The following is a 24,911-nucleotide window of genomic DNA, read 5'->3' on the forward strand; positions in this document are numbered from 1 at the left end:
TTTTTCATTTCACATCTTCAGTATGTAACAAGTCAAGTCTTAGTATATTTTGAAGAAGCAGAGAAAACATCTTTGAGTCAAAAGAAAGTGTTCTTTATTCTGGTCTATACAGAGAAGTCATTACAGCCCATGGATTTTAAGTCACTCCTGAGTAACCTAATCTTTAAAAATAACTTTAACCTGAATTTATGCTCTAAAACAGCACCCAAAAAAAGCGCAAATGAATTCTGGTTGACCTCACCTTCAAAACAGTTTAGGGTTTGAGCTGGGAGCCAAAGATTTAAGCTAAGGAGGTAAAATGGTGAAAAACAATATCCAGAGAATATATTAAAACATGAGCAATTTGTCCAGGTCAAAGAAAAATTGTAAATGTGGGAATAAACATCCCAACAGCTATCTGGCTGAATAGACCCCTTGAGAAGCATACACACTGTTTGCTTGTAACACATGGTTCTTATTAAACCGAGCGTAGCCACGCCTGTGTGGCTGGTCTGTACACTGCCGGTGCAGATCCTTAGCTGCTGTGTGTCACAAAAGCAAATGCCAAAAACTAACAACAGGATTTGTTTTCAACCAAGTGGTGTGATTGGATTCTTCCCTTATTGCCGGCATTTCAAAAGCCACATGTGAGATAGGCTTGAATAACATTTGTTAGACTCTGTTACCTTCACAAAAGCTCCTCTGTAAATTGGTCACTTCAGTATTCTGACATTCTTAATTTATTCCTTATGTTGGATATAGTGGCACACACTCTTACAGCCCCTACTTAGCTGTAGGCCCCGCAGATGCATGCACTTGAATAAAACATAGCTTTCCACATTGTAAACTGGGGACTCACGGCCTGAATTTTGAAATAAATAAATCCAGTAGGTGATCTCCACCCACTTGTGAATCTCAGTCATGACCAGCATCTGTGACTGTGGTCTAAGCAACTATGCAGGAGACCCTGGTGGTGGCACGTGTTCCCATGATCTGTCCCTTGCCCGAGTCATAGGCTAGTCCTTTATTTTACTGCAAAAAAATGCCAAAAATAAATACAGGCTAGGACTAGGCCAAATGATCAAAAATAGAAAATGAAACTCGCGAACCAAGCACCACAGGGAGCTTCAACCAACTTTGGAATTAGTTTGTTTGGAAGAAGGAAAAAAAAGACAGTAGCATTTCCTCTGGGTATGTCCCCATTTTAATCAATCCAAGAAATAGAAATATAATGTTCATCTCTAATCTGCAGAGGCCCAGACATGTTTAATGCTGCAGAATGTCATCCCCAAATGGCTTAGCCGTCCAGGGCCACAGTCATTCTTCTCCCTTCAGGACCATTGGGCCTCAGAAGGGCCGTGTGTGCTTGCTCAGTGCTCTGTGGTGTGGTTAATGAGCTCCCGCGGTGCCCGCTCTGTGCCAGGCACTATTCCTCATCACTAACCCCGTGTCACAGATGCAGAGGTTGAAGGGCAGGGAAGATGAGTAACCTGCCCAGAGCCACGAAGAAACAGCAGAGGCAGGATCTGAGCCCAGCTATTCTGGCCGCAAACTGCCCCTCCTGGCCTTTCAGAGATATTCAGAAATGTATTGGCATGAGCTTCTGACCCTTGGCCTGAGACCTGGAAGGGTTTCCTCAGCAATACATACAATTATGTATTTTTATTGTTGTTTTAGAAGAAGGATATTTCTTGCTGTCTTGTACTCAAGTCCATGATTTATTTAATGTCTTCACGGAAATTTATCTCTGGATCTCTCATAGTGAATGAGTCATGAATCTCATTGCTCTGCTCTGAACTTGGTTCTCATTTAATTCTGTTTAATTCTGAAGAGTTTGGTGGGTTGACCCAAGGCAGAAAAAAAAAAAAAAAGAGAATCCACAAATACATAAAGATGGTGAAGCCTCATTCATACTTACTTAGGCATGTACTTTTCCTGTACATCAAATGCCACTCGCTTGTAAAGCACCAGGAGAAATGAAATCGCACCTTACCACTTTGCAGAAGAGAGAAGCAGTCCTCTAAAGATCGAGATTACCTTCCCTGTGAGAGTCAGGTGGAGAAGAGTGTCCTCAGTCTTGGCCAGGCTCCTCACTGAAAGACTCACTAAAACCCGGCATTTCTGAGAGCCTGGGGACGTCAGCAGTTGTCTGCCTCGGGCCTCAGGCTCCTCCCCCTGCAGCGCTGCAAGTGGCAGGTCCCTGCTTCTGAACTGGAGGGCTCAGCCGCTCAGCTCCAGTCAACTGTAATGGAAGATAAACGTCTAAATTTCTGTGTAACTATGCATTAGCCGCCTCTCACGGCTGTGGACTTGTATGGGCTCCTGTTTCCAGCGGAAAGAGATGGTCAAATTTTGTTTAAAAAAATACAAAATTCTTTCTTTTGCAGTGTCTGGTTGGCATTTGTCTCTGAAGCATATATAATTTCAGCTAAGAATGTTCTCATTTTTTAGAAAAAGCCAAACACTGGCGTTTCATCTAAATTAAAAACCCCAAGGCACTTGCAAAGCTGATCTTTCTCAGAAAAGTGTTTCTCTTCATTATTACCTACAGAATTCACACTTGCTTTATGACAACACTGAAATCCCCTAATTATGGTTAGTGTTTATGCGATAGTGCTTAGCTCTGAGTACAAAGCTAAAGTCAGAGACCGAACTCCCATAAGGATCTCTGTTAGATGAGGAAAGAGAGGGACGCGCACGAACACAGGACTCTTACCTAAGATTTCCCAGGGGAGAAAGAGCAGCTTCAAAAGAAGTTTCTGGTTTAAGTTATAGTTTTAACAAAGCTCTCTGAAATCATGGCCAAAGGTGGAAAGCCACACAGAAACAATGACTAATTGCCACGTTGCAGCCAGCACCTCCCGGCCTGGATGCCGTGGGCATTTCAAAGGAGCTGCGGGTGTCGTCAGGGAGCCTGACTTCTGCCTCCCAATCCACCCCACCGGCCCCCCTGCCTTTCACAACCTCAAATCTCCCACCAAATAAGACACCTCCTGGCAGCTCCGAACAGCAGCGTCACATGAAAGAAGTTACATTTCATTCCATCATTCGCTTGGCTGGAGAGTATACAGTCTTGAATTGAAGACTGTTGCACGTGAATGTCCTAGAACCATAGGATCTTTGAGTTAGATCTTCGCTCATCTTTTCCAGTCTCCCATCCAGTACAGGATATACTTTTAGAGCATCTATCATAATTCACTCAGGCTCTGTTTGTAAGCATCTAGACGTGATGAGTTCATTATATTGCAAGGCAGTTTGGTTTTTCCTAATTACCAGAAGTCTTCCATATAATAAGCTAAAAGCTGATTCTATGTAAATTTGCCCATCTGATTCCAGCTGTTTTCTCTGGAGAAGCACAGAATATGGATTTCCCCTTCCTCTAGATCCGGGGTCAGCAAACTAGTGCTCCTGCTTTTGTAAAGAAAGTTGTATTGGAACAAAGCCACACCCATTCTTTTGGCTGCAAAGGCAGAGTTGAGTAGTTGTGACAGACTGGATGGCCTGTAAATCTAAAATATTTACTATCTGACCCTTTACAGAAAGTTTTCTGACCTTTGCTCAATCTAGAACAAAGTCTCTTAAACTGTCTATGGTGACTGATTTTTCTTTTTTTAATTTCCAGTCTGCCACTGACCAAGATAACGTTTGTAAAATTCACTACAAAGGAATTATTAGAAATATGAAATGATAAAAGGTTATAGAAAATACAAGCCTAAATGTTTTATTAGACTCTACAGATACAAAATTGCATCCCAATAAATATAATTGGAACAAATATAACAGGAAATAGAAAAGAATTACAAAAATTATTCATATTTTTATTAAAAGTATACTTAGGCTATTAATATGAAGAATCATGATTGCACTTATAACTTTTTTTGTTGTTCAGCTGTCAGAACTAAACAAAAAGTTAACTTTGAAATTCCCCATGTTAAATGTCTGTACGCACATTTCGATCAAACACTATGACTATAAGTATTCCTGACAGTGAGTTTTTTGCTTGTTATCTAATTTAGGTTGGATTGACAGCAACACTACTCACAGGGAAAAATGCATATCTAAAATGTTTCTTTGTTTTTTTGTTTTGTTTTATTTTGTTTTTTGGCTGTGTGGGTCTTCATTGCTGCACTCAGGCTTTCTCTAGTTGCAGAGAGCGGGGCTACTCTTCTTTGCAGTGTGCTGGATTCTCATTGCAGTAGCTTCTCTTGTTGTGGCACATGGGCTCTAGGCATGCAGGCTTAGTAGTTGTGGTTCGCAGGCTCAGTAGTTGTGGCACGCAGGCTTAGTTGCTTCGCGGCATGTGGGATCTTCCTGGACCAGGGCTTGAACCTGTGTCCCCTGCATTGGCCGGCGGATTCTTAACCACTGCACCACCAGGGAAGTCCCTGTTTCTTTGTTTTAATACTAGTCATCATAAAGAAACCCATCTCACAGAATATGTTGAGTGGAATCAAAGAAGTCTTAAAGTAATTCTTTAAAGTTTTGGCTATTTTTTTTACCTTTCATTCAAAATGAAGTAAGTGATGCTGTATTTTCAAAATTCATCTTCAATCTTTCATTACTATCCAACTTCTGCAATTATCTTTCTGTAAAACAGTGGATCCTGTACATTATACACTTTGGGTTATGGTAGATAAACTAATCTTGAAACGTCACACATTATAACCTGCTGCGCCCAACACCCAAGCTGGTCTCAACCCTGTTCAATAAGACAAGTCCACTGATCATGAACTCGTATAGCACAGCCTTGCCAAATGGTGACAAATGGTTTTAATGCTTACTCTCAACGTCTGAACTTATCTCAGTGAAGACTAGTAAGTTTGAGGACTGTCAACCCCTTAACCACACTTCGAGTAGCACTGCTCTTGAGTTCCTTCTTTCTAAACCAAACCATTAGTTCTTTCAGTCATCCTTCATAGAAGGTTGTGGTGTCTAGATCATTGGCCATTCCGATTACTCTTCTCTAGGAGTAAATCCCTTTCCACGTGCCCCTGAAAATGTGGCTCATTGTTCCTGATGTATGTGACCAGGCAGAATACAGTGGGTCTGCAACCTTCCAAGTATTGAGATTCATGCTTCTGGTCAGGTATACTAATGTGGGTGATCATAGTTTGGTAGCCACATTACATGGTTAACTCATATTAAGCTTAAATCTGCTACAACTCTCAAGGCTATTAATAGGAACCAAGCCTTTCCATCTTGCACATCCTATAATAGATTTGTGAAGTTATGGTCTTTATATTTTACTTCATGAAATTTCATCTTATTAATAGGCTGTCCTTCAATTCTGTTAAGATCTTCATGCATCTCGATATCACTATGCTCTAACAACAATAATTAGTTTTATCTTGCACTTTAACATTTATCGGGCATTTTCATATATAATCTCATTTGATCCTGTTGACAAACCATGCTAAATGTGTATTGTTATCATTTCCATTTTACAGCTGAGAAAACTGAGTCTCAAAGTGGGTGCCTTGCTCAAGATCACTTAGTGAATAATCTGTGCCATCTTCACATCTAAAAAACATGAATTCTTCTGACTCGTTCAAGTTATTCTTAAAATGGGCATAACCTGAAAGCACCCCCCAGAGATCTCTCCTTCAGTTACTTTCAGTCGTTTGATCACACTCTTTGATGGAGTTACTCAACCAGCTACTAACAAAATGCTCTGTAGCCTCCAGCAGTTTGCCGTCTTGGCCACAACAATATCATGAGAGCCTTTTGTCAGTTCCTGGCTGAAATCCAGACACTCCACGTCTATGGTATTTCCATGGTTTACTAAATCATTAAGATAAGAGAATAAAGTTAGTTTGGTGTGTTTTTCTCATAAACACATCTGACTCCGAGAGGTTTCCATTTTGCATTTCTAAATAATCACAGACTATTTGTTTTTAGCCTTAAAAAAAAACAGATGAAGTCTGATCATCTTAAACAATCAGTACACTTTCACAGTTATCAGGGAGTCTGCTATGTGCCTGACCATCTGCTACGCCGTGAATGTATAAAAAAACTAAAACTCTAGTGTTTTTCATACTGTGAATCATGGCCTGTTGGTGGATTATCAAATGAATTTGGTTGGTTGCAAACATTTTTTTAAAAAAAATGAAATAGACTAAACTAGAATATAAAGTATCAGAGGACAAAGATAATTATTATAATACGAATTTCTTTCTTTCTTTCTTTCCCTTTCTTTCTTTCTTTTTTTCTTTCTTTCTTTTTCTTTCTTTCTTTCTTTCTTTCTTTCTTTCTTTCTTTCTTTCTTTCTTTCTTTCACTTTAGCATAATTTGTATGTGGGCCTTGAGTAGTGATGGAAAATGTACTTTTTAAAATTAGCAGATAACATTTATTGAACACTTAGTATGTTCCATATACTGTTCTAGGTACTGTATATGGATTACTTCCTTTTATGCTTCTTCCATTTTTATTGAGATATCATTGGTGTATAGCACTATATACGTTTAAAGTGTACAGCATGATTGGACTTACATGCATCATGATTCCCACAATAAGTTTAGTGAATATCCATCATTCCATATAGATACAATGTGAAAGAAATAGAAAAAGAAAATTTTTTTCCTTGTGATGAGAACTGTTAGGATTTACTTTCTTAACAACTTTCACATGTAACGTACATCCGTGTTCATTATATTTATCACATTGTACATTGCATCTCTAGTACCTATTTATCTTATAACTGAAAAATGTATTTCTTACTGTATGTCACTATCAGTAGTTTCAAAGATCCTGCACTAGTGGGAAAAACAGACACAGAATCATGTCAGTACCCTTTGGATGTACTATGATAATTGCATGCACAGGGTACTAAAGGAGATGGGTATTTTTTTCTTTTTTCTCTGTTTTATTTTTGGTTTTTATTGCTTTGGTTTTTGTTTGTTTGTTTTGGTTCAAACCATCTAAATACTGCAAAATTTCCCTGAACTGTTTGCCTTTTTTCCCAGGAGTTTACCACTTTCTCATATGCCTTGGTTGGGTTTTAAATATCCCTTTTTTGCCCACAGCTAGTATAGTAAGCTCTTTAGAGCCTAGCAGACAGGGGCAGGCTTTCCATCCCCAGCCCACAGTGCCCGCTTGGCATCTTTTCTAAACCAACATAAAGAAGTCCTTATCCAACTAGTACGTGGTTTGCTAGCATCAGTAACCAAGTTTGGGCTCGCTTTAGAGAGCTCGTTGGAGCTAACACTAAATATTGTAGTTTCTATTTTTAAATATCTGTATTTTCTTTAAAAGCATATCCTTCTTTTGCCTTCTCAGAAACTATTTGCTAAAAGGCTTTTTCAGAATGCTTACTTAATATCAACTTCTCCTCACTAGCTTCCTGAAATGTGACATGAAAATCCAATAAACTCAACCTTCAACCTATCACAGTACCTGATATTTAAATGACTCTCAGATTTCAGGGTTTATTGTATCCATTACAGGGAAAGAGGAAGTAGAAAATGCTACAAAGAAAGTATATTTTTGACTCATCATCCTATATAGTCTTGCCTTTTTTTCCATTTGTACGATTTTTAAACCCTTTCGCCTAAGTTTTGTACAACGTTTTAAAAACTCAGAGCTAATTTCCTACTGTGTTCCCACAGCTATGGAATTCTTTGTGCGTACCGTGCTTTTCTACCTTCTTTCACCTTATACTTGAAACTTCAAATGTGTCATTTAGTCCAACTCATGTAAGCCTAGATTTTCAGGAAATAAATAAGAATGGGAAGATCCCACATTTATTGACTAAGCATCTGTTTATTTTTCCTTGAAAACAATATATTGCAAAGTCCAGAGGAGATAAGGTGGATGTCAGATATGTAGAAAGATAGATAAGCCATCTGTCTTACACGGACAGGTCGCAAAGAAGCCACTGAACAGACACTGAAAAATAACAAATGAACAAATACTCCTCAGTGAGGGACTACTAAATGCAGTACTTCATTTAATCCCCACAGCGAACCTATGAGGCAGGGCCTATTTTTACTCCCATTTTATAAATGATAAAAACTTACTTTGGAGAGAGTAAGCAACTTGTGTACAGTCACCTAAGTCTAACTGGTATTAACTACCTGCACTGGGAACCAGGTCTTAGAACCAGATGTCAAAATAAAGTGAAATAAACTTAATCCAATTAACTACACACACACACACACACACACACACACACACATAGATATATATAGAGAGAGCAGTTACTATATGCTTGATGAACTTACCTGTAAATGTTGAGAGTGGGTGCTTGTGACATGAGTTTAAGTTAGTATTATAATAAATGCTACAATAAAGATCTAAACCTAATGCTACAGGAGTACAGAGGGAGTGCAGTCACTGCCTTGGGGCTGTCAGGAAAGACTTCAAAGGGACACATGAGCTGAGTACGCAAGAATGGTCAGGGACCAGGGAAGGATGTGGGGACCATATATACCCCTTAGGCTCTTAATCCTGTAACAGAGCTGGGTGTTGGGGCGTAGTTGCAGATCAGAGAACAGAATGCAGGAAGATTGGGAGGAACAGCTGAAATAAGTAAAGCACACTGCAATCAGGTCAAAAGAGCTTCGAATGCCATAATAACACTTAGGAGGGCTGAGGGAAACTGAAAGCTTCTAAACTGGGAAATCCTGTGATCGTACTTGGATTACACTTGGAAAGCTGTTTAGATGGAGAAGATGCTGGCCTGGTTTTTACTGTGATAACCCAGCCAGAGGTGCCAAGGACCTGCACTAGGGAATGGGAGGGAAGATAAGAGTGGGGGAGCGGATCTGAGAATCATTTCGGAGTTGGGTCTTGGTCATACGCATGGTGAGGAGAAGGAGGAGCAGATGATTCCGTTCATCTCAGAAGGAAATTATTTAGATGGCCTAAACAAAGCCATCTCTGGGAACCAGACTCTCCTCTCTCAGGGGCTACGAATTCAGGCAGAACCCAGACAAGTAAGTGAAATGTGTGAGGTGCAGCAGGTACGACAGGGCAGAGCAGTGGGGCCTCGGCACCCGGACAAGCGTGTCCTACGAAGGCACTCCAATTCAGGGTTAATTAAAACCAAGAAGGCCGGCCCGGCCGTGCAGGCTGGGTTGGACTCTCCTCCACCAGGGGTCTCTAGAATAGCTCCCAAGTTTCTACTTCCAGGAGTTCGGAGATAATTTTGCCGTCAACTTACACAGGGAACATATGCTAAGAATCAAGTCTGGGAGACTAAGGAGTGTTGGCTCCGAGGTTCAGAAGAGGGAAGCTGGAAATATGGTCCTAGGGCTCCATGAAGAGGTTTCAGGGAAGAAGTAAATGCATTTTATGGCAGGATTAAGTTTCTATGCGAAAAGGAGAACTACAGGTGTTTTATATTTAGGCTGTCTCGAGGATGGTAATTACGCCCTCTTTGTAATCAGGCAAGGAAGCTTCTCAGAGAGGAAGGAAGGCAAACTGAAAGGAAGAGAGCTTTGCGGGTTGGGAAGGAATCTTCCAGCTACTGGGAAGGAAGAGGGTGTAGGGACCATAAAGACGGTGGAGGGACCCAGCGAAGGTGCCCAGGAAACCCAGAGAGCACGCGCGACAGGGAAGGAAGGAGAAAAAGGAGGTGGGGGTACCGTGCCTGTGCTCACCTAGATTCCCCTCTCCATCCCAGCCACCTGTAAATGCGCGTCATCCTTGATGTTTCCCAGGGTGACGACTCTGATGAGGAAGATCTCTGCATCAGCAACAAATGGACTTTCCAAAGGACCAGCCGCCGGTGGTCTCGCGTGGACGACCTCCACGCAGTGTTTCCCGGCGGAGACAGAAACGGGTCGTCAGGAGACATTACGATGAGAAACACGACCAGCAGTGAGAGCGTCCTCACCGACCTGAGCGAGCCCGAGGTCTGCTCCATTCACAGCGAAAGCAGCGGCGGGAGCGACGGCCGCAGCCAGCCGGGCAGCTACGGCGCCGGCCGGGAGGCCTTGGACGGCCCCGGGCAGTACTGCGCCCACGGCCCAGCCATGCTGGACGCCACGCTGGGCGGCAGCAGCCTCCCGCCGTCCCCCAGAGACGGTCTCCAGCACCCTTTGCACCCAAAGAATGAGAAGCCCTCCCGGGCCAGAGCCAAATCCTTTCTGAAACGCATGGAAACACTGCGAGGGAAAGGAGCGCAAGGAAGGCAGAAGGGGTCCGGGCGGACCGGGGGCTTGGTGATCAGCGGCCCGGTGCTGCAGCAGGAGCCCGAGTCCTTCAAGGCCATGCAGTGCATCCAGATTCCAAATGGAGATCTCCAGAACTCACCCCCCGCTGCCTGCAAAACAGGGCTTCCGGGCCCCAGCAAATGGAGCGGTGAGAGCAGCCCGTCGGAAAACAGCAGCAGCGGGGTGAGCACGCCCGGCCTGAAGGAGCGAAGATGCCAGGAGGCCCACAAGCGCGGGGGCATGTACTTAGAAGACCTGGATGTGCTGGCAGGGACAGCACTGCGGGGTGCAGGGGACCAAAACCACGCACGCGAGTTTCATTCCCAAGAGAACTTGGTGGTGCACATTCCCAAGGACCACAAACCAGGCACGTTCCCCAAGGCGCTCTCTATCGAAAGCCTCTCACCAACAGACAATAGCAGCGGGGTTAACTGGAGGACTGGAAACGTCTCCCCGGGCAGACGACCGGGCCCTGGGGCCAGGGAGCCCAGGCTCATGGCGTCCTGCCACAGAGCGAGTCGAGTTAGCATCTATGACAACGTCCCTGGCTCCCACCTGTATGCCAGCACCGGGGATCTTTTGGACTTGGAGAAGGACGATCTCTTCCCTCACTTGGACGACATTCTGCATCATGTCAACGGGCTCCAAGAGGTAGTGGATGACTGGTCCAAAAACCTGTTACCTGAACTGCAGGCACATAACGCACTGTCCGGAGAAGCTGGCTTCTGCCCCTTTCCCCCTCCTAGTCAGATCACCTTAGATTTCGAAGGCAATTCTGTCTCCGAAGGTCGGACAACACCCAGTGATGTGGAAAGAGATGGAGCGTCTCTTAATGAATCAGAGGCTGCTGGGGTCAGAGAAAGGAGGGACTCTGGAGTAGGGGCCTCTCTGACCAGGCCAAACAGGTTGGTGGCATGACTTTGTGAAATGATGTTTAATCCATTTCATAATAATTATGGTCTATGTATTTAACAAACATTTATAGAGTACCTTCTAAATATTTAACACTGTCCTAAGTGATGTATGGGGTTGGGGATTATTTGAACAGTAGTAGTATGTCTTTTGTGCAGGTACTGTGGTAATTGAATCCATGTTAACTCACATTCATTTCTCCTAGTGTTTACCCTTTAATTCAATCTTGGTTTTATGCAAAAAAAAATTTTTGAGCTTCTTATGTGCAAAGCACTGATGAGAAGGTCCATGACCTGTGCACAGGCCCTTCCCATGACCTTGCACAGCATCTCTACCCCAAATTTTAAACTTAAAAAACTCCATGAGAAATTTCTGAGATCTAAGGTGTATACACACTTCATAAGTTTATTTTGGCTTGAAAATGCCGATTACTACGTACATAAAAGCTGTTGTACAACGACCATTTCAGAAGCTCCTTAGACAATGGCCCTGGCAGGGCCTAAGCAGTAGGAACAGCCTACTGTATGTGCTGCTGGGTTTCTCACTGAGGCAGTGACGGCTCTCGGGGCTCATTGACTGACGTGTCATCACTTCAGTAGTGCTTCGTCAGTGCTGCTCACCGGTCAGAGTGCGGAGACAAGACAGCAGTGTGACAGTACTCTACAGCTCCCAAACGTTTGCGATCTCTGGCTCTCTCTCTGTCACTGTCTGTCTGTCCGTCTGTCTGAATGTCTCTCTCTCTCTTACGCACACGCACAGTCTCAGCTGCTTTCAACACTTTGGGAATGAGTTTAGGAATAAACAAACACATAAAATTTATTATATCACTTATTTAAGCCTCCTAATGAAACAGATAATGACTTTTTCCAGATTTATCAGACTTGCGAAAAATAGTTTCTTCTGTTTATTCTGTACATTTTGTGTCTTCTGTTCCATTTGCTTGGTGGTTTTCTTGGCTCGGAACCTATTTTGATTAGCTACTTAACAATTAATAACATCCTGTATTTTCCGATAACATGTGCCCTTTGTGACTGGCTTCTCTGACGGTCTTTCCGGTAAAGGCGACTCCGGTGGAACAGCTTCCAGCTCTCACACCAGCCGCAGCCGTCCACGGCGTCGCCCCACATCAGCGGTCAGACAGCCGGCCAGCTGAACCTGCTCCAGCGCTTCTCCCTGCTTCGCCTCACGGCCATCATGGAAAAGCACTCCATGTCCAACAAACACGGCTGGACATGGTACGTAGCCCATTCACCTAGGAGGGGACTGTTTGTTCCAGGGCTCAGGGTGTGATCGCGAACACTTCAGTATTTACTTTCTGATTTCTGAAGAATCCGTTCATTGCCTTCACTGCCAATCTCCTGAAAATAATGCCCAGAGTTCTGCCTAACTGCCCGCCTCTGGGCTGCCAAAGCTTCGATCCAAAGCTTCGATGTGATGTAGCCTGCAGGAAGCATTGCTTTATTTGTAGCTCTCTGTCAGTTTCCAGGGAAGGCAGTCAGGCTCCAAGAAGAAAAAAGGACAAGTAAAGAGTAATTAGTTGTGAACAGAGACATTAAAAATAAACTTGCCATCAAGTAATTTTGGCAGTTTGCAAAGAAACATCTGTTTCTTGCACCTTCTGGCCCAATGCAGAGCTCAACACTTACAGCACTGCTTCATTCGAAGAGCACTGAACTCTTCAAATGCAGTTCTGCTTTTATTTCACTGGCAAATGAAAACAACAATATGCAGGAAACCTTTGGAATAAGGAATTGACAAAAGCATATGTTGGAACTTGAATGTGGACCTATTTTAGATGATTTGGTGGATTTGGAAAAAAATAAAATGTGTTGTTAATTGTCATATAGAAGAATCGGCAATGCTTTTATAAAAATATTTTAGAAAGTTATAAATTGCGTGGTTAAGTCAATATATGCTTGTGTATTAAAATTTCCTTTAAAAGGTACAACTGGTTTTAGAAAAGTAAGGATATAGTCTAGAAATGTGATTTATCTTCTCTCCCCGTCTTTCTCCCCCAACCGCAACCAGATTTCTTCTTCTTGATGTATTTTTTAATTTGTTTTGTTATGTCTTGTTGGGGACGTTTAAGTGTTTATCACTCGAGAAGTGTGTGTATCACCATTAAACTGGAAAGTCGAGCACTTGATTTGAAAGCAGGGCCATAAATCCATTCTGCTAACGTGAGTCACGCTGTTTAATAGTAGAGGTCTAACAGAGGCACGGGGCACACACAGTCCTTCCATGTAATGTGAGTAATTAAGAGAGAAACGTTGAATCCCCCCGTGCTTGTCCAATATGCCAACAAAAGCTTGGCTTCCCTCTTGCTCTCACAGCCTGTCCCCACAGTGTGCTCCACGAGGCGTGCATGACCTGCTTTCTGTGAATTCTAGGGCAGTTCCAAAGTTCATGAAGAGGATGAAAGTTCCTGATTACAGAGACAAGACAGTCTTTGGCATTCCTCTCATCGTTCATGTCCAGAGAACGGGACAGCCCCTGCCACAGAGTATCCAGCAAGCCCTGAGGTATCTACGCAGCAACTGCCTCGATCAGGTAGGGTCGTAAATCCCAAGCACAGCCTGGGCTGTACGGAGTGCCAGGCAGAGCCAGATCTGTCCAGGATCAGACAAGACATGCCTCTCCAAAATAAAAGGCCTTGTGATCTTTGTAGGTCAGTATTTAATCTGACCAGGTGACATCCTTGTCAAGCTGTGTGAGGATGTTTCCTCACTGGCAACTTGAAGGACACCCTGGAGTGACTGCAGAAAGCTAATGTGAATCATTTGTACCCGTGATGGCTAATTTGTGTTCCCCCGAAACTGAGAGTAAAGCTGTCTACTGCATTTCCTTTTAATTATGGTCTCAGTGCCACCATTAATTTCACAGCATTCTGTTATCCCTCTTTGTCTTTTTTTTTAAAACCAGAATTAGGTCTTTATATCTCCCTTTATTAAATTTTTTTTGAAGCAGCACCATGACAAATTTATTTATATCTTTCAAAAAATTTATTTATTTATTTTTTAAATGTGCAAGTAAAATAGGAAAATAGGGACTTCCCTGGCGGTACAGTGGTTAAGACTTCGCCTTCCAATGCAGGGGGTGTGGGTTCAATCCCTGGTCAGGAAGCTAAGATCCCACATGCCTCAGGGCCAAAAAACCAAAACATAAAACAGAAGCAATATTGTAATAAATTCAATAAAGACTTTAAACAGGGTCCACATCAAAAAATCTTTTAAAAATATGAAAATAATATCAGCTAAATTAAATATTCCCTCATCTTGTGGAGTTGATTAAAAAGCTCAAGCTAAACAAAAGTCTTGGAGATCGTTTTTGTCTCCAGGACTGTGGGGGGCATCACAATGGTGGACTCTGATTGGCCCAGAAAGCAACCCATCCTATAATTAACCAGGCCAAGCCTTTGCTCCTCGGAATTAACACTCATTAGTTTCTCTGTTAGACATTCCATCCAAAATGAAATTCTGCTTGATAAATTACAGCCTTGAGTAGTGGGGGTATTTTCAGGCAACTGTTCTATAATGGCTTTTGTTCATCATACTCTGTAATGACCTGTGAATAATCTGTGCCAACCTAAGATTATTTGCACTTCTCATTGATTTTCCCTTGGCCTTGGGCTCAGCGGACAGGAATGAGCTGAGCTACACGAATTCATGAACTGATGCTTGTCTCTACCCCAATGCTGAGATCACGCTAAGAATCAAGATGGTCTCTTAATGAATCCGATACCAGTTTTCAGTAAGAATGAGAGTAACTTCTTCATTCGATGCCATTGCTGATTGAACTAAATGCATTATTCCATTCTCCCTTCCCACTCCTAATCTAGGTAATACCCATGCCTACATTTTTTCATATTTAGATGTTATAGTGAGGGTAACAGTGGTTGCTGTTCCTGTTGTGGTGGTGATGGCTGCTTTGTTCGAGAAATGGCCTGGATGGCTTGCCTGTTGTTTCCCAGAAAGAAGGGCGGTAGGACCACTTGTCTAAAGCTAATGGTGCTCATCTTTGGCAGATGCCCCAATATTAACTGACTTGTGAATAACATCCCAGTAGAGCAATCCATTGAATCTGGTTTGTTAAGTGTTAGATTTGGGTTTTTTTTCATTTTAGAGTTTTTATCAAAAGCACACCTTCATCAAAGGTAGAGGGTCTGTGGGTGTTTTACTGAGGAAACTTTTTGGGGAGGTGGGTCAAGTGAATACTTGGAAACGCCCACTCTAATCACTCTCTTCTGCAGCCCTGCGAGTACTGCAACCATGCCCTCTGGCATAGGACTTCGTGGCTTCAGTTGTACTTTTACTTAGTGCAGACCCAAGATTGTATTTTGTGGAGAGTAGCCTGTTATTCGGACACATGTTTTTCCAAGCTTCTCAGTTTTCCTAAGGGTGTGTAAGACTCATCTCCCTCTTGGCCGGTTCCCTTAGAGTGTTCGGCTCTGCCTTTTACCAAGCATAGAAAATATTCTGTTCCAAACATTCTAATGGATAGCCAGCTAGCTGATGCTTATCAGCAAAAGCTCTACTCAGAGAAAACAGTGTTTGTTCAGGAATGCTTAAAGTAAATGCAGGCCATCTGTGCCATTCATTCAATAACAGTAACCTTTCTTGCGTGCCCAGCATGTTTCAGGGATCATATTAAGTATCCTGTAAGCATTGCCTCATTTAATCCCATATCCACCCTGGGCAGGGTTAGCCCCTAGGAGGCAATGGTGGAGCCAACACTTGCTTGAAGATCTATCTGCAGAGTCCAAGTTTTTAACAAGTGCACTTTGCTACCACCTGTTAGAATTGCTTGTCCCAGTGGACTTTGGGGTGATGCCATCTCTAGCATTGAGGGACACTCTGAAAAGTGGCCCGAAACAACTCATTGATGAATTCACTCTCAGGATTGTGTTGATGATGTTGATCATTATATCATGTGGTGTCTTTTCTGTAAGAATGAAAGAATTTTTTTCTCTGGCCCCAGCACCTGAAAAGATGGTTGTTTTTAGATAACTCGTCTGTATTTATATGAGGTACACCAGACTCATTCAGCTGGATATGTTTTCCTCTCTACACTGGCTGCTAGAATTATTGAAGCCAAATGCATGTTCTGCCTGTAGTAAATATATATAGTTTGGGGGCATGAATTTTGTGTGTGAACCTCATTCCTACTTCCTGCTAACCTTTTCTATCTCTATTTTCCTTTTGCTCTAGTCCTCTCATCTATTATCTTTAATTGCATCTTACTGTACTTTATAGATCACTGTAAGTCACCTTGAATTCTTTCTCGAACAAGATTGGGTATAAATGCATTGTAATACCACCACTCTACTCACTGCATAGTCTTTATGTAGAATGGAAACCAACCCCGCCCCCTGCAGATTCTGAATAATGAATATCACCGGCATCACTACTGTTACTGGGCCCAGTGTCCTGTTTGAAGACAAAGTCATATGAACAGAGAGAAGGACAGTGGCACCGAAACCCGCTCAATCTCTATTCACTGGCTTATTCCCAGCCTCCATTTCAGGCCTATAACTATTTTTTTTTTTAAATCTGGAAGAACGCCACACTGAAAAACAGTATGCTGGCAAAGCTTTATAAGAAAAAAGACTCATTTCATAGACATAAATACTGATTCTAAATGTAACCGCAATGAACAAGGCAACCCTTCTCTTGTATCCGTCAAAAGAAAAAATCCTCAAGATGTCAAAGGGACTTTCGTGGAATCCAGTTCCTCCCCTTATGGGGTACCCAACACCAGCAGGGCCCCCACCTTGTATGTCCCTCCCCTTCATCAGCACACAGTGTGGGCAGCACACAGAGCCCCCCTCTGGTCCCTGTGAAGAAGGAAGGTGGTCATAGGAAGGGACAAGGGGAAACTAGAGAAACATAATAAGAATCGAAGAAAACCAGGCTCAGGAGGAATACTGTTTTAGAGATTTAAGAGCAAACTCGAGCAAATAAAAGCCAATGAATCAGAAAAGAAAGAGGAGGGACAAGAGTCACAAGGAAGGAGCGGACACACACGAGATGAGGGTCCTTCCTTCACCAACGGCACCTCCTCTGAAGGGAAGACTCAGGTCTACACAGGCTCTTGAGATCTCAGCCCCCCAGCCGTGCAAGACCAGAGGGTCTCAGAATACTCTTCCTCTAAACCCCCCTTAACTGGCTTCTCTGCTGCCTGCCTGCCTCTACATGGTCCCCTCGAACCACCATGCAAGACTGTCCCAAGGCTCAGCCCCTCATCCCAGGGAGGGAGGCTTCCTGCAGTAAGCTCAGCTTCTCTCCCTCATGCTACACATTTTTCTCAAACATTCATCTCAAACAGCTGAAGTCAGCCCTACAGGGTCCTGAAACAAGACCACCGTTCCACCTGCACCCCCAAGTGCAGAACAGCTTCCACATGAGGAAACACAGTGTATCCATTTTTGCCCTGGCAGCTGGCTGGAGATGAAATAGGGAGTTTGGCCTTCGGTTCTGAACCATTTGTATTCAGACGCAGCAGTTTGTGAGACGAGCGGGCTTTGTGGCTGAGCTTTATTTCTGCCCTACATCAACTGCACAGAAGGATGGTTATACCCAGCCCCTGATGAATATGAAGTCAGGGCAGAGAGTGGCTAAACCTGCAGTGCTCCAAATAAGAACCCACCACATACTGTTCTTAGGAACCTCTCTCTCTCTCTCAATAAAAGCAACTTTTCTTCATTAGCGGAGCACATCCCTAAAGAAGAGGAAATGCAAGTCCTGACAAACATCATTAAGTGCTGCAAGGATTAGCATAAACAGGATGCCAAGTAGGAGATTTAATATTATTTAGATGAAATTTGAGTTCTAATGCAGCACTCATGCCCAGGCTCTCCTTCTAATGGAGCAGTAAGTTTTAAAAGCCCAATTATGCTGGGAAGACACTTCATACTCAGTACAAGTGTCCTCGACCTGCCGCCTGTTCATCACCCTCCCTGCTGCCTACCTCGGGTAAGATAAGTGATGTTCCAGCGCCTATCTGTTTAAATTACACTTTGAGTCCTTGCTTTCTCATAGCTGAGTTTTTGGGTAGAAGACTAAAGAGAGAGGAAAGTAAAACTAGATCAGAGCAACACTCATTGTTCATCCTTTTATCTTTAAAATGAGAGATTATGTGCAAGAGGAAAGCTTAAAAAATGGATTTCGCATTGCTGACCTCTATTCTTACCTTTTAAGAGAGTCTTAGAGCCGTGCTTTCGAGGTACATGAGAGCAGGCCCTGCTGTGTAATTTGTGGGGCCTTGTGCAAAACGAAAGTGCAAATAAATTATGAAGAATTTCAAAACGGTGACCGCAGAACGTTAAACCAAGTGTGGGTCCCCGTGTGTCTACCCAGGTCACCCGCCCACCAGTGACAGACACGGAAGCAAATGAAAGACATTTCACACATCTTGGGTCCTCCTCGTAATGAAGCTGAAGGGTCCGGAGTTGCCTCCCATTGGCTATGATGACAAGGGTGCCCTTAGAAGAAAGCCATTTTAAAGTGGTTTCTTTGGTCCTCCACTTTTTACTTAGAAAAAAAAAAAAAAATAGCCAAAAATGCATATTTTATCACTGCTCTGAAAGCTTTTTGCAGAAGAAATGATGGTTGCCAACTCCATGGGCCAACACCCCTGGTTGCTCTATGATGATGGCTAGGAGAAGCTCTTCTCTCTGGTTCCAGGACCTCTACATCACTAGAGGAAGCTTCTATTTACCACGCCCAGGGAGTTTTTCACTCCAGGGACCAGAAGCCCTGCCCCCAAATGGCTTAAACTATAGAAAATTCCCACGGTCACATGACAAGAAGGCAGGAAGCAGGACAGTTCCAGGGTTAGTTCTTACATTAGCTCAGTGACATCTTTGAAGACAGGCGCCCTTACCATCTTTCCCTTCCGCCATCCTCCACTCCAGCATCTGGAGTCTGATTTCAGACCACCTTTACTTTATTAGGCTTAGGAAAAAAACTTTGGTGCTTCCAACAAAAATCCCCAGAACCCACAGATATTTCCCACGTCCCTTGGATGATAAGGGTGGGACAGGAAGGTTATTGTCAGAAATTGAGGCAGAACAAATAAATACCTGACAACCCTCTGGACATCCTGTGAGATCTAAGTCAGAACAAGCAGCTCGGAGCCCGCAGCTGGAGAGCTCCAGACATGTCTAAAATAATTAAAATCACAATATTTGCTGAAACTAGAAAGAAACTTGGAAACAAAACAATACAAAGAAAACATCACTGGGATGTGTGTGTACCTGCACGTCACTGTGCACCCAGAATCAAAGCCAGCAAGACACAGAGGACAAAAGAGGAATCTCGTTCTGCAATGTCCTCACAAACACTTGTCTGCTTTATTCTTTTTATAGAATCCGATCAATATTTCTCTACCATTAAAACATAATAATAACAGGAATTCTCAAATGGAATAATACCAACTCACAGGAGGATATCTGTGAGTCACACTGAGGAATTCACCTCTGGGGCACTTGGCTTCTGAGAACTCCCGCGCAGCACGGCCCTGAGGCACGGTCCCGGGCCTCCTTCCAGAATCCGAAGAGTTGAGATGTAAACACATCAAGGCTGGATCTCACTTCGATAATCACTCATTTGACATCTTGAACTTTTCTTTTGACAGGACATGCTTTCTTCTCATGCCCTTTGATGAAACTTGGAGTAGTTGCCAGAGGAAGAGAAATGCTCTTTAGATTCTTCTTGGCAATGTTTTGCATTTTCTAGACATTCCAAACTTTAAGAATAAAAAAGAAAGCAATTAATATTTTAAGTGACACTATGCCTTAATATCCTGTTCTGTGAAATTAGGGTGGTAAGCCTTGGAATGCCAAGAAGTATTACTAAGAATTCTGTCTTTATTGCCACAAAAAGTAGCGGTGTATAATTGCCCCTGCGATCCATTCAGCTGACGTATACAAAAACCTGAGTATTCTCTAATTGCTTGGAATTCTTCCCTTGCTGTTACGCAGTTTAAAAGAATTGGCGCTGCTCTCTGTTTATAGCAGCAACCCAGAGAGCTCTCTTCAGACCCCTGAGCTTGGGTCGAGGCCAGCCTGGCACACAGAGCAGCCAGTGAGACAACCTGGCATATCTCTCCAGGAATAAGGAGGGAGAGCAGCGCTGACTCGAGGCCGCTGCCCACCTCTCTGACCACTGGGAATGTGGAAGTGGGCCAACCAGTGAGCCCTTGGGGAGTGAAAAGAGTGGAGACTGAGGGTTGAAGAACCAGTTTTGAGAAACTCAGTGCCCTATAGGCATTTAAAAATAGTAGACATACGAATTCACCATAAGCCTGGGCTCCCAGAGAAGCTCAGTTCTTTTGGGGTGACGGCAGGTCCACTTGGGGAGAGCCTACAGCATAACTCGGAAACCACTGCAGGAACCTCCATCCTCATCGGGCTCTGCTTCCCCTGGCTTTTTCCTGTTAGGGGCATTATCCCCACGGTGCCTTATTGCTCCATTCATTTATCAAGCAGAGGAGGAGTCTAAGCCCTAAGGATGAAAAAGGCATAATACAGTGTCTTGAAGTCTGAAGAAAAGCCACTTAGGAATCATTCTCACTACAGCCATAGCTTCTACACATAATAACTAACCAGGTAGAGTAGTAAGTGCATCATATGAGAAGCATATGTTACAAGGATTCTGAAGAAGGAAAAGCATATAAGACCCGTCAATCAAAATATGTGCTGAACGGGGACTTCCCTGGTGGCACAGTGGTTAAGACTCCACGCTCCCAATGCAGGGGGCCTGGGTTCGATCCCTGGCCGGGGAACTAGATCCCACATGCATGCTGCAACCAAGACCCGGTGCAACCAAATAAAAAAAAAAAAAAAAAAAATATGTGCTGAACGATATTTTGTTTCATGAGCATATTCCCTATAAACCTCTCCCTCAAAGGGGCATTGGATATGGTTACCTATCTGGGATCCACCAAACCTTCCATTGACAGAAGTTTCTCAAAACCCCCACTAAAGTATATACACCAGAAGGTAGGGAATTTTGTCTGACCTGCTCACTAATGACTCTTAGAAGATATAAGTATGCCTGATATATAGGGGGTATTTAATCATTACTTGTTAAATAAATGAAAAAAAAATAACGTCTACCATGTTGTAAGACTTGACAAGTCACAAAGTACAATCACGTATATTTTCTCAGGAGCCCTGTAAGGTGGGCTATTACTCTTATTTTCATCTCATGGGAGAGGAAGTCAGTGTTCAGCTACTGCCCGAAGTAGCTAAGTTAGTAATTTACAATATACTAGTTTGGATGCAATTCCAAGTCATCGAGTCCTGGTCCTATTGCCTTCTCATCTCCGTCAGCGTGCTTGCAGTAGGAAGAAAACGTCTAGGGTAAAGGCGGCCTCACTAACACGTCACTGTGGCTTGTTTCAGGTGGGTCTTTTTCGAAAATCAGGCGTGAAGTCTCGAATCCATGCCTTACGTCAAATGAACGAGAGCTTTCCTGAGAACGTCAGCTATGACGACCAGTCCGCTTACGACGTGGCGGATATGGTGAAGCAGTTCTTCCGGGACCTTCCTGAGCCTCTTTTCACCAACAAGCTCAGCGAGACCTTCCTCCACATCTATCAGTGTAAGTGGGAACAAGGTAGATCAGTGTTCTCAAGTGCATTCATCCTCCTAAAAAACAAAATTCTATAGATTGAATTTTAATTGTACAAGTAATGCATGAAGAAGTATATAAAAGTTACAATTCTACCTTCCTCTCCGGAAGTAAACTTTGTTCACAATTCAATATGGAAATCTCCAGGCTATATTTTATGCATTTGAAAATACGTTTTTGACATCAAAATCTTCCTGCTCAATAGGGTTTTATGTAGGATATAAAAACTAACTTTCAATGTACTTTTAATAAATTTAAAATGAAAAGGTAACAATAGAATTTATTTTATATATAGGTGTTTTTAAAAAGAAAGCATTTCCTTGGGATATATGAAATCCAAATGTGTTAAAATGACTAGAAATAAAAGGAAATGTATTTTAATGCAATGTACTTTAATTGTTGAAAAGTAAGCAAACCAAATCAAGGCGTAAGCTTAATTCAACAAATTTATATTTTCACTTAGAACTTTTTAAGTGATGTGAAGTTGATAATTCTCAGCAAAACCCCTATAATTAATCATTGAGAAAAGCAAGTATTGATTTAACAACATATCCTGCTAAAGATAGTTGCAAAGTAGGGGATGGTATTAGAAATGAACACGTGGCTCTTTTCTAGCTGCACTGTTATGGTTATACACTTGTCCCTCAGTATCCTTGTGGGATTCCTTCCGGGACCCACCGAGGATGCTGAAGTCCCATAGTCGGTTTTCTGTATCCTCGGTTGGGCATCCGAGGATCCAGACAACCACGATCATAAACATAGTACAGGATTCACAGTTCACTGAGTCTGCAGATTCAGGACCCAAGTATGGGGAGAGCCGACTGTGTATTTATTGGAAAAAAAAAAAATTTGCCTGTTAAGTGAACCCATACAGGTCAAACCGTGTTGTTCAACAGTTAACTGTAAGTATTTAATGGTCCAAGCCTCAATTCTTTAGGAAAAAAACACTTGGCCTGTGGACTTTTGAGTTTTTAGCAACATATACATGAAGTGGACCTTGACATGGAATTGATCCAACTCGAAAAAGATCCTTGCTGTTGAGAATTCTGTACTAAATGTGTTTCAGGAGTTTATAATATTGGAAATTCGAAAAGGATTATAACAAGTACCACTTGTAAAAACAGGATAAAGTGGTGACCCACTAAATAAATATTATTTTGTCAGAGTGAATAGGTTAAGTTAAACTAGTGATACATGTTGCTGGAGGCTAAATACAGGGAATTCATGATGTTTCTGCTGTAAGAGGTTGAGCTGCATTTTTCAGTTAAACCTCCCTTACGGTTTGGATGTAGCATATATGAGTCTTCACATTTAATCAGTTCTCAGGTTATGGTTGACACTAGTCTAAGGTTAAAGTCAGATTATTTCCAAGAGATAAATGCTTTTAGCCCTTTGTGAGACTCACAAGCAAAATAAAACAGGTCAAAGCAGGGCTTATTTTAGCTGAGCAAACATTTACTGAGTTCTGCTTATGTTCAGGGCACTATGCTGAGCACTGCAGAGCATATGGATGGGTAAGACTTAACTCTGCTCTTAAGCATCTTACAGTTGAGGGAGACAAGACATGTACATAAATAACTGCAAAACAGCAAGACTGGAGAAATCCCATGATAAGGTTACAAAGAGCACCCAGGGGGGTTGAGATGAAGAACAAGGACTTGGTAGAGAAGTGACAACTGAAGGTTGAGACACGTGAGGAACACATGCTGAGTGAAGTAAATAGCTCATGTGTCAGGAGATTACAGGATTTCTGTCTGGCTGGCAAGGAAGGGTAACTGTCCAGTGCAGCATCAAATGACTCCAAAAATTAGACTGGGACTGTACCCAGGAAGAGCACTGAATATTAGAGCAAAGAGTTCATATTTGATTCATTAATCACTGCGGGGACCCCTTGGGTGGTGTTGAGGGAGCTACCAGTTACGGTGCTCTCAGCTGTAAACACAGAACCCAAAATCCAACAAACAGTGGTTTAAATAATAAAGACATTATATAATCGCACACGACAAGGAATCTGGACTTTAATAATTCCAGAGTTGGTTAATTCAGTGACACCATGGCTGAGGTCAGCATCTCTTGTCATCCCCTTAAGGTCACAATATGACGGCCACCACTCATCTTTATCATGTCTTCCCCAAATCACATCCAAAGGCAAGAGGCAGGCAGAAGGATTCTCCTTGGGCATATGTCTCTTTTTTTTTTGGCGGTACGCGGGCCTCGCACTGTTGTGGTCTCTCCCGTTGTGGAGCACAGGCTCCGGACACGCAGGCTCAGCGGCCATGGCTCACGGGCGCAGCCACTCCGCGGCATGTGGGATCCTCCCGGACCAGGGCACGAACCCGTGTCCCCTGCATCAGCAGGCGGACTCCCAGCCACTGCGCCACCAGGGAAGCCCCATATGTCTCTTTTTATCAGGGAGATAAATTTACAGAAATGCCTACCTAGCATTTATCTTGGTCCCATAGACCAGAAATTTTACACTTTTCTCCCCTAAATCAATCACTGGGAAGAGGAATGGCATTACCATTTTTGGTCTAGGCCAACATGGTTATCCCGTGATTTTGAGGGAGGGGCCCAACTTCGCTGAGCACATTACAGCCCAGTCCTGAACAGAATGTGGGTTTTCTTACAGAGAAAGAAGGAGAGAGTAGGTATTTCACAGGCAGCCAGGCTTGTGCCACAGGGTGCATGTCCATTGGAACTGCTTATTTGACCCATGAATCTGGAAGTGGTGAACGAGAGGTACTGGACAGGACGAGAATGGAGGGTTAGGGAGCCAGCACATTAATTGAGGCTCTGGGTTACCTGTGGGGACCTCCAGCAGCAAGACTAGAAATAAAGATGTTCTAGGGATAGACTCTGGAGTCTGTTTCCAAAGGGCTGTGGAGAAGAGAGGGACAGTTCCTCCTCTGTTCTCCAGAGCAGGTCCAACTGTAGCTCTGTTACTTCTTGGACTTTCATCAGATGATTAATTAGAGTGTTGGATGGATAATGAACACATGTGAGGCCCACGGTCTACAGGAGAGAGAAGGAGGCAGGGATCAAAGACGACCCTGTAGTTTTAAAGAGCATTCAGAAAGGAAAAGGGGGAGGGGAGCTGATCTGGGGGCAGGGAGGAGCCTGGACGTGCAGTCTGAAGTGCTGCTGGCCATCTGTGTGGACGCCAGTTATCAGCACCTAGAAATCCAGATCTAGAACAGTCTTCTGAGAGCCAGGAAAGAGGCAGGAACCACA

At 43.1% G+C, this 24,911-nt stretch overlaps 1 protein-coding gene across 5 annotated transcripts in view; it reads left to right on the top strand.

Annotated features, from left to right (window-relative positions):
- The window catches only part of STARD13 (StAR related lipid transfer domain containing 13), a 226,970-nt gene that overhangs the window by 191,971 nt on the left and 10,088 nt on the right, over positions 1-24,911 (top strand). For 4 of the 5 annotated variants that reach the window (XM_033410143.2, XM_004282208.3, XM_049701355.1 and 1 more), the window contains exons 5-8: positions 9,640-11,039; positions 12,108-12,281; positions 13,437-13,596; positions 21,452-21,650. In XM_033410143.2, coding sequence (XP_033266034.1) covers positions 9,640-11,039; positions 12,108-12,281; positions 13,437-13,596; positions 21,452-21,650 — 1,933 coding nt within the window. Of the gene's footprint in view, positions 1-9,602; positions 11,040-12,107; positions 12,282-13,436; positions 13,597-21,451; positions 21,651-24,911 lie in introns of all 5 variants that reach the window. The other variant, XM_049701356.1, reaches the window with a different exon arrangement.

Source organism: Orcinus orca, chromosome 18, assembly GCF_937001465.1.
Source record: "Orcinus orca chromosome 18, mOrcOrc1.1, whole genome shotgun sequence".
Classification (NCBI taxonomy): domain Eukaryota; kingdom Metazoa; phylum Chordata; class Mammalia; order Artiodactyla; family Delphinidae; genus Orcinus; species Orcinus orca.